The sequence below is a fragment of the Sceloporus occidentalis genome, unplaced genomic scaffold (genome assembly GCF_023333645.1).
Source record: "Sceloporus occidentalis isolate IW3139 unplaced genomic scaffold, rSceOcc1.0.p SCAF_6, whole genome shotgun sequence".
In the NCBI taxonomy this organism is placed as follows: Eukaryota; Metazoa; Chordata; class Lepidosauria; order Squamata; family Phrynosomatidae; genus Sceloporus; species Sceloporus occidentalis.
This window is the reverse complement of record NW_028316986.1, coordinates 112,417,434-112,431,027: the sequence shown is the minus strand read 5'-3', so window position 1 is coordinate 112,431,027 and position 13,594 is coordinate 112,417,434. Positions and strand designations below refer to the sequence as shown.

Genomic DNA, 13,594 nt, shown 5'->3' with positions numbered 1-13,594 from the left:
TGAAGAGGTAGACTCAAGCCTACAAAAGCTCATGGTATGAACTTCTATCAGTTAAGGCCACAACCACATGATGCGGCCCCAATCCATCTTCAACCCTGCTGAAAAAGGAGTGGCAAAGAACTGCTCCTTTTTTGGCTTACAAAAAACCAGTTTTGCTGCCTGCACTGCAGCCAGAAGCCAGCTTCATGGCACTCCGGTGGCTTGCGGGCATGCAAACGCCGTGACCCTGGAATGTCTGGAAGCTGGCCTACGTCTGGGAAGCCGGGTGGCACGCTCTGAAGCCACCCCGAAGCAGGCTTTTTTTGCCTGTCTATTCGAGCCCTTAGTCTCAAAGGTGCGAAAAAAATCCCTTTTTATACTTATTTTCCATACTAACATGCCTACTGTATGTCTTTGAATCTTAAATTTATGGGGTACTTGAACAGCATCCCAAATTTTAATTTCTACAATAGTGAAATTTTGCTATGACAAGTACATCTCTCTCCAGATTCTCCATTCCGAACATGCATCTGAGGAAGTAGGCTCAAGTATACAAAAGCTCATGATACCAACTTCTCCTTTTCAGTTAGTCTAAAAAGTGCTACAAGATCCCTTTGCATACTAAGTACATCTGAACAGACATAGCAGAACATATTTGTGTGACTAGTCAGGTAGTGCATTGGTGTACCCAAAATCATGCCCATCTCTCTATATTTCTATGATTTAATACTGTTCTAAGGAATTTTAAAACTTAAAGAAAGTTAATACCAAAGCAGAAGTAAGCAAAGTGTAAGTTGAGAGCTTGTTGTATGCCTTTAAATCATTTCTGACTTATGGCAACCCTATGGCTTTGGAGTTTTCTTGACAAGATTTATTCAGAGCAGGTTTTCCTTTGCCTTCCTCTGAAGCCAAGAGAGTGTGACTTGTCCAAAATCACCCAGTGGATATCCATGGCTGAGAGGATATTCAAACCCTGGCCTCCAGAGCTGTAGTCCAGTGCACAAACCACTACACCACATTGGCTCTCTTACTTATTCATTCTGTCACGCTGATCCCCTTTGGTGAGCTGTTTGAGGACTTTGATATGATAACCATTAAAGAACATTATTTAAAGGATAGTATTACTTAAAGGGCCCTATATTTTAATTTACACAAGGGTTTTCACTTTCTGTTTGCTTACAGTCAAGTGCTGTGAATTTTAACTTGTTAAAAGAAATCACTGATTAGGAACTAAGGCCTGTTACAGACAGCCAAAATAAAGCTGCTTCGAGTCACAGTGGAGGTATGGTGTTTCAATGATGCATGCGTCCTAAGAGTCCAGAAGTCGCACCAAAGCCATGCTCCAGCCCTAAGGACTGGAGCGTGGCTTTGGTGTGGCTTCTGGACTCTTAGGACGCATGCATCATTGAAACACCATACCTCCACTGTGACTCGAAGCAGCTTTATTTTGGCTGTCTGTAACAGGCCAAAGTCACTTTTTGAAACTGGGTATTCTTTTCTGTGTAAATATCAAAAGGTAGGTCAAATTTAAAAAGGGTAAAAAAAGTAAATGTAAAGGCAGTCCCTTTACATGAATGTCTAGTTGTAACCAACTGCAGGGGGTGGTGCTCATCTCCATTACTAAGCCAAAGAGCCAGCATTGTCCGAGGACTACTCTGGCGGTCATGTGGCCAACATGACTGCACCTAATGCTATTACCTTCACACCAAAGTGGTACCTAGTTATCTACTTGCATTTGCATGCTTTCAAACTGCTACTAAAATTTTATTGTTGATATACAAGAGAGATTGCATGTGGAAATTATATTAAACCAGTGAAGAATGTCACTATTCAGATATGCAGTTTTAGTATAAAGTTGAGATTGCTTTGTGGAAAGAGAATGATATTATGAGAAATATTTGAGAGTGCACAGTCAATACATATACTAAGGTGTGGGTCCTAAAACCTGTTTACCTAAGGACATTTATGGAAGAAATATGTGCTTTCCCTGTCCTCTGCCTCCAGAACAATATGGAGCGTTAGATGTAAGTGGCTGCTGTGCTGAGAGAACAATTGCAACTGGACATGAAACAGCCCTCCTTCAAACAAGTGGAGAGTCTTTCTTTGTTTGAACTTTTCTATATCAGCTTAGGATATATATCCACACAAACACACATACACAGCTTTTTTTATTCAATTGGCTGAAATCCTTCTAACATGACAAAGAAGTCTTGTTTAAATCCATATGGAAAGCTTATCTAATTTATAGCAAGTAGAATAAATTGATACTTAGTTTATTACAGGCTGAACCTCCCTCATCCGAAATGCTTAGAACCAGAAGTGTTAGGGATTTCTGAGGGGGGAGGTTGGGGGGGGGATATTTGCATATACATAACAAGATATCTTGGAGATGGGACCCAAGTATAAACATGAAATGCATTTATGTTTCATGCACACTTTATGCACATAGCCTGAGGATAATGTAAACAAAATATTTTAAATAGTTTTGTGCATGAAACCAAATTTGTGTTCGTGCACACTGAACTATCAGAAAGCAAAGGCATCACTATCTCAGCCACCCATGTGGACAATTTTAGGTTTTGGAATACTTTGGATTTCAGAATTCTCAATAAGGGAGTGTGGAGAGACCGCATGCAGACTAGCCAATAGCTGCCCGCTTCCTTCCCCTTCGCCCTGAGAGAGAAAGCAAGGGTCCCTTCCCTTGCCCCCTCCCTCTGCCTCATGGCTTTGGGGGGGTCTCTCAGCTGGGTGTCCTCCAAGGCCTTGGGGCAGACAGAAGGAGCACAGGGTCCCTTCCCTTGCCCCCCCTCTTCCCCATGGCTTTGGGGGTCTCTCAGCTGGGTGTCCTCCAAGGCCATGGGGCAGACAGAAGGAGCACAGGGTCCCTTCCCTTGCCCCCTCCCTCTGCCCCATGGTCTTGGAGGACACCCAGCTGAGAGACCCCCAAAGCCATGGGGCAGAGGGAGGGGGCAAGGTAAGGGACCCTTGCTTTCTCTTTCAGGGTGACTGGGAGAGAGGGGAAGGAAGCGGGCAGCTATTGACTGTGGCTGGGGGGGGGGGGCATCCAGGAGGGAGCAAATTGATGGCCCTGGCAAGCTGCCTCTGCCCCCTGGCTCAGTGCCATCCCAGGACTGAGGGAAGCCCCCTACTAGGTCCCAGGGGGCCCAAGTTAGGCAGGGGAGGGTGCTAAACATGGAAGTAAGCAGCGATCATCGGGAGGGAAGGGAGGGAGGGAGGGAAAGGAGGGGGAGGGGGAGCTGGGAAACTCGCAAATAATCAAAATTGCGAGTTCCAAGACCACAAATATGGAGGGGCAACTGTATTAGCTATACAAACATATAAAAAAGAAGTAAATACTGAAAAGTTAAGAGAAATCAATACATAAGAGACTTCAGCTAGGATATATCAGCTCAGAAGGAATCATTAGATCATGTACCAATTTTTGTTCCAGCACCAGAAAAATGGTACAAGATCTTTATGGCCAGTATAACCATGTTATATGTTATGTGGGGTGGGGATGGGGGAACCAGTACAGTGAATGAATATTGTCTCGTACATTAAGAATACCAGTCTAAATAGATAGTATTATGTAACTTGCAGAAACGTACAACACTGGTTCACACTGGCATACAGCAAGCTGCCTGTGTGATGTGTTCCTTTTGTGTTTGCATATTGCACTTATGTACTATTTTTTTTAATAACACTGGACTATCCAGAAACAGTACCTAAATCCAATCACACACTTGAGTTTAAGTCAATTAAGAAGCTTTTTGAAAAGTCTTTTCTTTACATGTTTTGAAAACATTCATATCCAATTCGCTATACGGGCACAGATTGTGTACCATAAGCTAATGTTTTCTGTTATCACCATGAGTGGATTAAAGCGCAAAGCATCATATGTAACACATAAAAATAGTCCCTTTTTATTTTTTGCAAACCAATTTTTATTCTTATTAGTAAAATGCTTCTATTTTTTGAATAACACTGAGAATTATAGTTTTAAGTTTCAGGATAAAAGTTTCTCATGCCTACTGCAGTAGAAATGAAAATGTATTTTTATTATTTTAATTAACATGCTTTCTTTTTTAAAGAAGATGCTTAACAAGATCCAGTTTCTTTCAAAAAACTTTTTGCATGAAATCGGAAGTAATTAAACAAATCAGCAGCCTCATTCACAATTCTATAAATCAAAGAACCTAAAATTGATTTTAAACTCATGTCCCATTATTTGATTGTGTATAAACTGTTTTTATGTATGAATGTGCCACCTGGAAAGAATAAATAAATTTATTCTTGAGAACCTTATTAGATACAACACATACTTTTGTCTGCCACTGATACAGAAAACTGTTTTAAAGAAGAATAAAATGCTCCTGGTTTTACTTACCCAAAATATCAAGCTGTCGGAGATTAGTACAATTTGCAGCAAGTTCCTCTATGTCTGAGTCACACACAGACCTGTTGGCTGTCAAAAAAAGCTTTTGCAAGTTTGGGAGTTTGCGGGCTAGTTTTGCAAAGCAGCCAGTGCTGCTCTGAAGTGTCGGGCACCAGCCAAGATCAAGCTCCTCTAACAAGGGACAGCCAGTAGCTAGCTCTGCTATTCCATTTTCAGTAATGTTTTTACATCGCCATAAATCCAGTGTTTGAAGTTTTTTGCACTTTGCTCCCATCATACTAGCAATTGTGTCATAGTCTTCAATCTGTGAAGAAAAACCTTTTTTTGAGTGTATTGTTTTTTATACCGAGTCATATTTAAGCGTTCACCTATGTACTTACACCCATGCCACTACACAAACCATTGGGTGCCATTTCCTGGTTATTTCCAGGAAAGAAAGAAACAACTACACAGCCAAAGCGTGCAAATATGGTAGGTGTCCCTGGTAAATTGGATGGAAATAATTGCTAGTTTTCCAAACAAGATAGCACAGGAAGCACTGACTCACACTACAGTCTGACATATTGATCTAAAGCCAGAAAATATGAAGATGTACCACTTATTTAATTATCAACTGAGTTCATTTACATGTACAGAACCTATCTGGTGACACTGTAGTAAACTAAACTGTATTGTGTACTAACTTTATTTGGCTTGTGGCTGGTAACAAGGCTGCTGCAACCTCACACAATTCATTTCAGCTTCTGAACAGTATGTTAGCATTGCAACACATAAATGGGATAAAGTGTTCAAAACATATCACCTAGCCCCTTGGTTGAAAATAGTTAAGAAGTTGCTAGCTTTTTGATAATGTTAATAACTAAACAGTGGATAAAATATTTTAGGATAAGCAAAACATTTCTCAAAATTGGAAGAAGATGCATTTTACTTTAAAGAGCAAGATGAAAAGCCATTAATGTTGGTGTCTCCTCAAAACTGACTTGGGAATGCATCCATTTAATTGGAAATATTGTCTGATAATTTCTGTATTGAAACAATTCCATATAAACAGTGAATATATTGTATAAAAACCCTGCATCATGGTAAAGTGATAAATACATAAATACATCTTGATATTGTCTAAACTATTTGGCACACAAAAAGAAGAAGAGCAAAACATTATTCAGCTACAAAGGCTTATGAATCACACAAAATAATCCTTGGACAAATACAATGCACCCGCACCATATGTGGGTACACTATATGTGGCTTCAAGATTACGCTGAAGCCGCATGACAGTAAAATATATGATCATTTACCATGACCTAAACTAATCTAAACACATAAATCAACCTGCCTATGACTAGTAAAATTAGTAAAATAATAATAAGAAGAAGAACCAGCTTTTGGAATTGAGGTAATTTCTGACATGGATGGCTGTAACATGCAAATTCCTAAGAGTAAAATCAAAGTTTAATGAGAGAAGCTATGTGCATATATTTATACATAAACACTAAAGAAGTTCTACATTTTATTCATTTCCATCATGTATAATGTTGCATTTCTAAAAAAACCAAAAACATCCATGCCAGATTACAGCCAAAATGAGTCATAGTAAAAAAAAAACCCTGAAATAATTAAGACACAGAAATACTGGGCTAAAGGGCTAAAATACTAAAAGGCAGAAATAAATATAAAAATAATCAGCATAAAATGACACTTGGCAAAAGCTAACTAGATTAAACCACTCCTCAGTGCCTATCTACATTGAGACATAATGAATCTAGCCCAAACTTCCTTGGGTGGCTCTTCCTGACCTTGAACACCCTAAATGAAAAAGCCTGTCTGAAGTACCCACCCACTGTATTTCTGATGATGGCTGGATCCAAATATGTGTCTCCCCCCCCCCCCCAAAAAAAAAAAAGGGAGAAAAGCTGTCAAGAATACTTATATAAAGAGAGAGCATTCTTAGGGCTTTAAAAGTTAATAATAAAAAATGAAGCTTGTTCAAGAGCAATGTAATATGGGCTAAACCATCCATTCAACATACACAAACCAGACAATCCAAGAGAAGGCATGGGGTGAAGGGGCGTGAAGAAGCATGTAAGGGGAGCCTCCATGATTATACTTTGCCAGTGTTTTACTGGGCATACTGATGCCCTGTATCAGGTGAGAATCGGAGGTGTGACTGTGTGGCAGATCAAAAGGGCTGCCATCCAATGGGATGGCATCTAGGCAGAAGCAGTCAATGGCAGTGTGTTTGTGCGATGGCACGCATGCATGATAGGGAGGTGATAAAAAAATTACCCAGCAGCATGGCTTGATCCTGCGCCAGACGGTCAGGCAGTGCACATTTAGGCTGCCTTCGGGGCAGCTGGTGTGGACTACAAGGTTACAACCTACTTCTAGAAAGTGCAAGTTTCAGCCCCTTTTCCCTGCCCATCTGTTCCGCCCCACGGAAATTAGTGGACCACTTCTTCTATGGTTATATGTCTCAACTTATTTAATATTCCATCTTTCTCCCAATACGGTGGCTTTTTAAAAAAAATATTGCTTGTGGCCACAGAAAATGCAGAAAGGTCAAGCCTCCTTGGTCACATTCTGAAATCAGGATATAGAATCATAGAATCGTAGAATTGGAAGAGACCACAAGGGCCATCCAGTCCAATCCCCTGCCATGCAGGAAATCACAGTCAAAGCATCCCCGACAGATGGCCATCTATTCTCTTTTTAAATAAGCCGGCAAATGTTAATAAATCCATGAAAAAAATGCAGCCATAAAATCATGTCCATGTTAATTTTTATTTGAAGAGAGTGTAACCATCACAGTTCTTACAAAACAGGAAGGCAATATTACATTTGTGGAAAAAACAAAAAAAACAAAACAAAAAACCAAGTAGAATGTCAGACATACCGTAAACTTGTCTTACAATTCTACAAGAAGCAGATTAGTATAATTGAAGAAGCTGAAACAAGTGGTTAATTGTTGTGTAACTGAGCTTGGGAGTCTATGTGTTGGTAAGTTATGCAAAAATCCTTACTTTTAAAAACTTACCATTACACAGCTACCCAGGCTAAGGTGCTGGAGTTCTGAACAGAAGTTGAGAATGCTGAGCAGTGCTGTTTGCTGCCATTGGGGAACACATCAGAAGCAAATATAGAAAGCAAACACAAAGAGAAAGGGTCAATTAGACATTAAAGGCTGTCACCACTTTCCCTGAAATTCAGCTCAAAACCTAGGTAACAGACACCGCAAATGCCATTTAATGAGTCCCCAGATGCTCTAACCATTGATTGGCTTGGAGTCAAGGTAATCATTACAAGCCTTTATATAATAAGTCACTCTGGATGTGGTTTTGCATGCCCTGAAGACACCTTTATTCCCATGACCTATCAGCTCTTTTCCCTCAGGAGAACTCTTAGAAGTCTGGCAAGTTCAAACAACACACAAGGCCAAACCAAAAACACAGAGGGCTGGTGACATCCCAGAAAAGTGCAACATCTCTGACATTCAGTAATCAGCTACAGTCTGATGGAACTGCCAATACAGTCACACTAAATCAGGATCGAGCTGGCGGCTTTAATGTCACAGGATGCTCTTGCTGACAAAGATACTGATGATCATCGAGCACTTGTCACTGGTAACATGCATAGGGGAACAAGTATAATGTGCATTGTACAATCATGTTGCTGCCATTTTAAGCATGTTCATATTGAAGTGCCACATCATTAAAAAATAAAACAGATAATCGTATGTATTTTGGAAAATGGCAGTTCTTTAGAGTTTGGAATGAGAATTCATTCTCACACATGCACACACACTCTCATTTCAAATTAGCAATTTATGTTTTCCTGAAATACTTTTTATGCATTTATGTCTACTTAGAGTAAGCAACACTGAATCATTTAGGACTTACTCCCAGGTTTGTGTATATAGAATGACAGTCTGTGTGACTTTTAGTTTAGTAACATGCTTTGATGTGCAGGGAAAGAACAACTGAACAAATGGTATTAAGTAAAAAATGGAAATGCCTTTCTTCTTTTTAAATGTGTGTGTGCGTGCATGTGTGTGTGTGTGTATAGCCACTTTCTATTTGTTATATTTTAGTATAACATTACTAGTTTTCACATATTTACAAGATTTCTATTAGTCAGAGAAGATTGAAAAGGTATGGCTCTTTTTTAGAATTTTCACTGTGCTGTTCTACAATTATTTGCTAGTTAAAATAGCAAATAGCTAAAATAGCTTTACAGGTAACTAGGAATCTTATTAAATGTTCTTCAGCTATTCACCATTTCTGCAAGCAGCTACTGAATTTCAATATTCTAACATGTTGTATGACCTCTTTAAAACTGTGGTCTTTATGGATGATTGATTTATTGATTATTAATGACACAAATGAGTACTAATTGGGCACAGTTAAATGTACAGACATGATGAGTGAATAGGTTGAGTCTCTAGAGATAATGGCGATAGGGGGGGAAAGGAGGGAAAACAGAGAGGCAAGCTACTGGAATAGCACACATTTGTTCATTTAACAGGAAAACGGTATCCGGTGTCAATATACCAAATTAGCAGCTATCATTATGCACTATAACCTACAGTTGGGGCAACCATATTTGTGGAAATTATTTGGTAAATATATTAAAGTAATTTCTAAATCACCTTTCAAGGTACATAACAGTAACAAAGATTTCAGCACAAGTTTTGATCAAATGCACATTGGAATAAAAAGCTCTCTTCAGAAACCAGGGCTGATGGTGTAAAACTGATACTGCTAGAAAGGGAACTGTGAAGGTGCAGCCAAAGCCTACATACTGTAATCCTGTTCTTGTAAACACCAATTTAATATTTCTTAGTGGCTGACTAGTAAAATGTACTAAGCCTTACCTTGTTGGGAGCAAAATATACAGCACTATGGCTCCTGATTGCATATGGGCTTCAGAGATCTCCTCTGTGGCCCTCCACAGCTTCTCGCTGCTACTCCCCCTCCATGGTGTTACTGTTAGATATAGCAACTCTTGCATGCTGAGACTTTCTAGGACTTTAAGTGCATGTTTGTAGTAACTGATACAATTGTGTGGGAGGAAGAGTTGGGCTGGTCTCCTGTTCTCTCATGCCTGCTGCAAATGCTCTGCTTATGAAGTTTACCAATACCCTAACAGTTACTGCTGTCATCACCACAATTTTATAGGAAATAAGAGTGCATGGGAATGACTTTCTGCACCTTCACTTCAACATAACTGGTCTCCCATCAGCCCAAGGAAAAGCATGTTTGGCAGGCTGACAGAAGAGTAATTTTGCTGGAGAAAAGAATACACAAAGCAACTCAACTAACACATCCCCTCCTTTTGGGTCAGTGAGGAGGCTTTTCAGGACAGTTGAAAGACGACAAGTATTCAACAATCCCAAGAAGATTCTACTATGTTTCACATGCCTTAAACACCAGATTGCAGGCAGGCAGGACACATCTCAACTATCCAATTCAATTCCATTTCTAAGATGTTACCATCTCATAATGAATTTGCACAACATATACTATTATACAAACAAAAGCTGTGGCAAGTGTGAAACTGAATACTTGTTATTATGAACTTTCAAGAATAATAGGAAAAAATCAACTAAAATGGCTAGCTTATAAATTGCAAGAAGTGTGAGCTGATATTTAATTTTAAAACATAAAATGCTGTTTCAAATACTGTGGATTTAGTTGCTTTAATGAACATATTGTGTTGGCTTCAATACAAAAGTGGAAACAGAAATTCAAGATAAGCATCAAATCAAGATAATATACACACACAAATCAAAATAATGATGTGCATTGTGAAGTTACTATGAACAAAGTACTTTTATTGTCCATTGTGCACCTCAATGCATCAATGCCAACTAATTCTAAAAGTATGCTGTGAATGTACATTCAATGAATAAAAGATTAAAGAGTCACATATCAGCAAATGCTGAGACCACCAGAACAAAAGTCTTCTGCATATAATGGTGGTCTTAATTTAGAAAACTGTATAGGTTACTTAGATGGCTGAAACAAAAAATCATATGTTCTATAAAATGACTGCAAGTTAAGAAGCTTTAAAAAAGTAATTATTTGCAATGTGAAGATTTCTTGAATCTTGATTTTAGAAACAGCTTTACATCTTATTAAGGGACATGACATCTGGACTGTTTAAATAGAGGACCAAGTATCTTTAAAACTATCCTTTAAAAAGAAAGATACTCATCCACTACTGGCCACAGAAATGACTGACCTTGTGTACTGAGTAAATGTGGGATAAGAGGAAACAAAAACTGCAACTGAAGTCAGTAATTTAAGTCTGGAAACATGATGCATGAGGTGTATATGTATCTTACATTTTCACATAATAAGCTTTGGATGAGAAGAAAATCTTTTCCAACAGCAGAAATTGTGTTTTATGTTCATAGAATGTGTGCTGTACAGTTGTCCCTCCATATTCGCTAGGGTTAGGAGAACAAGACCCCCGTGAATATGGAAAAAATGCAAATAACAGAAACACCGTTTTTACCTGAGAGGACACCTCTCTAGGAACCTCTAGGTCCTCCAGTGCAACTCTGTGGTCAATGTCCAACATACAATGACCATAGAATGGCACTGCAGTAGCTACAAATGGTCTTTCAGTGCAACTTTTAGTTAAAATTGACCACAGAGTTGCACAGTCCTAGAGAGAACATATTAATGAAATCCTAGACAGTCCTAGAGAGAACATATTAATGAAATCCGTGAATAATCAAATCCGCAAATATCAAATCTGCAAATATGGAGGGATGACTGTACTTACATGCTTGTATGCAAGTAATAAATGACAGACAAAACAGAGATCACAATAAACATTTTTTGTTAAACATTTGGATTCCAGCTTCAGTGGAACTTCACTTGATAGCACAGAGATGTTACTGATGAGTGAAGGAAGCTGAATCACTGTACAAAATAATATTATCCACATTGTTACAATATAATTTTATACTGGGATGCTTTTGTTAGTAATTTACCCAGGGAAACAGTATAGCTGTTGTGGCAGTCAATTGTAAGAAAGTTGAAATGTAGTACATGTCAAGTCCCAGAGACCCCAAGAATTATATATTTAATAGATATGATATTTTTCTAATTCTTGCTTAAATAAATTTCAAACATCAAGCATAAGTGAAGTCAAAGGCTTTCATGGCCGGTATCCATAGTTTTTTGTAGTTTTTTTGGGCGATGTGGCCATGTTCTAGAAGATTTTCTTCCTGATGTTTCGCCAGCATCTGTGGCTGGCATCTTCAGAAATGCTTGCTGGAAAAAGTGGGTATATATATACTGTGTGAGCCTGGGAATGTAGGAGTAATTTGCATGTGTATTGTCCTGTGCTGATGGCAGGCCTCAGGCTGGGAGGCTAATGCAAAAGAGGATTAGTGTCTGCTAGTTGGTGATCATTTTCTGCCGGGAAAGCCCCTGACTCTGAGTGGTTTCCCATTTGCATTTGCTGAGTCTTTATTTTGCTATTCCTCAGGACTGGTAGCCAAATTTTGTTCACTTTAAGGGCTTCTTCTTTCCGGTTGAAATTATCCAGATGTTTGTGGATTTCAGTGGCTTCCCTGCGCATCCTGACATGGTAGTGGTTGGCATGGTCCAGAAATTTAGTGTTTTCAAACAGTATTTTATGCCCAGGATGGTTTGTGGCATGTTCTGCTACTGCTGATTTTTCTGGCTGGCCCAGTCTGCAGTGTCCCTGATGTTCCTTGATTCTTGTTTGCACACTGTATTTGGTGGTCCCTATGTAGACTTGTCCGCAGCTGCGTAGTATGCGGTAAGCTCCTGCAGCTGTGAGAGGGTCTCTCTGGTCCTTGGCTGCAGACTGGGCTTTCCCAGCAGATAATGATCACCAGTTAGTAGACACTAATCCTCTTTTGCATTAGCCTCCCAGCCTGAGGCCTGCCATTAGCACAGAACAATACACATGCAAATCACTCCTGCATTCCCTAGCTCACATAGTGTGTGTGCACACGCACACACACACACACACCTACTTTTTCCAGGCAAGTATTCTCTGAAGATGCCAGCCACAGATGCTGGCGAAAAGTCAGGAAGAAAATCTTTTCGAACATGACCACATAGCCTGAAAAACCCACAAAAAACTATCAAGCATAAGAGCAACCAGGATTCTAACAAAGAAGCCAAGCCACACCAATAAAAAAATGGAGAAGACGAGATGCATAGTGGTACAAGAATGTATTTATACTAACAAATGCCATATTGTATGTATTAATTACAGTACAAGTTATTTTTTTCCTTCAAACACAAATATTTCAAATAGTTTATTCTATTCTATTTTCCCTCCCTTCAGTCCATCTGGTGCCATCCGGCCAAGGAGGGAGAGATGCAGGCCCAGCTCCATCAGGCCTGGCCTAGATTAAGAAGCTGAGCCCTCCTTCCAATCCATCTGCCTTGGTCCACGCCTCAGAGGGAGAGAAGAACTGCCGGACCTGATCCCCTTCTCCACCACCATTTCCTTCGCCTTCTGTCTCGTGTCTTTTTAGATTGTAAGCTTGAGGGCAGGGAACCATCTTATTAAAAATAATAATAATTGTAAGCCGCTCTGAGAGCCTTTAGGGCTGAAGGGCGAGGTATAAATACCGTAAATAATAAATAAATATTCTTTTTCTTTATGTTTATCTTTGATAAACATTTACTATGTTTTTTGAAATACTACTGTAAATTCAACTTTTACCAAGTGTTATCATTATTGTCCATACCTCTACTTTCGTCCGATAAAGAATTAGCCGTGTAAGGTTACGTAATTTGGCAATGTGGTTGAAGGCCTGAGGTGGCAGTTTATCACAGGAGGAGAGATTTAACTCCTGAAGATTCAAACATGTCTCAGCAATAACGTCCAAGCAAGCCTCGTTGAGAAAATGGCTACAAGACAACTCTAGACGCACTAATTCCGAGCCACAAACTTTCAGAAACCTGTAAAAGGCATATTCTCATGTTAATTAATATGGCAAAGAGAGAGAGAGAGAGAGAGAGAGAAGAGTGTTTGTCTACAACCGCTTATAAAAACTGGATAAAACCTCATTCAATCTCCCCTTCCATTTCTCAGGTCAGGAGCAGTTACAAATATCTAATAAGGAATAACATTAGTATAGCAATAACTTAACCCAGGGCCTATACAGACTAGCAGGATACCACAGGCCAACCCTGAGGTATCCTGGCCTTTGGTTCTGGCCCA

The 13,594-nt window shown here is 39.4% G+C and overlaps 1 protein-coding gene across 3 annotated transcripts in view; it reads right to left on the bottom strand.

The window, feature by feature from the left end:
• Positions 1-13,594, bottom strand: part of LOC149311273 (F-box/LRR-repeat protein 4-like) — a 42,318-nt gene that overhangs the window by 4,009 nt on the left and 24,715 nt on the right. For all 3 annotated transcript variants that reach the window (XM_089530698.1, XM_089530696.1, XM_089530697.1), the window contains 3 exons: positions 13,119-13,332; positions 7,410-7,481; positions 4,367-4,679 (listed from right to left, as the gene is read on the bottom strand). In XM_089530698.1, the coding sequence (XP_089386824.1) occupies positions 4,367-4,679; positions 7,410-7,481; positions 13,119-13,332 (599 nt within the window). The remainder of the gene's footprint in view (positions 1-4,366; positions 4,680-7,409; positions 7,482-13,118; positions 13,333-13,594) is intronic.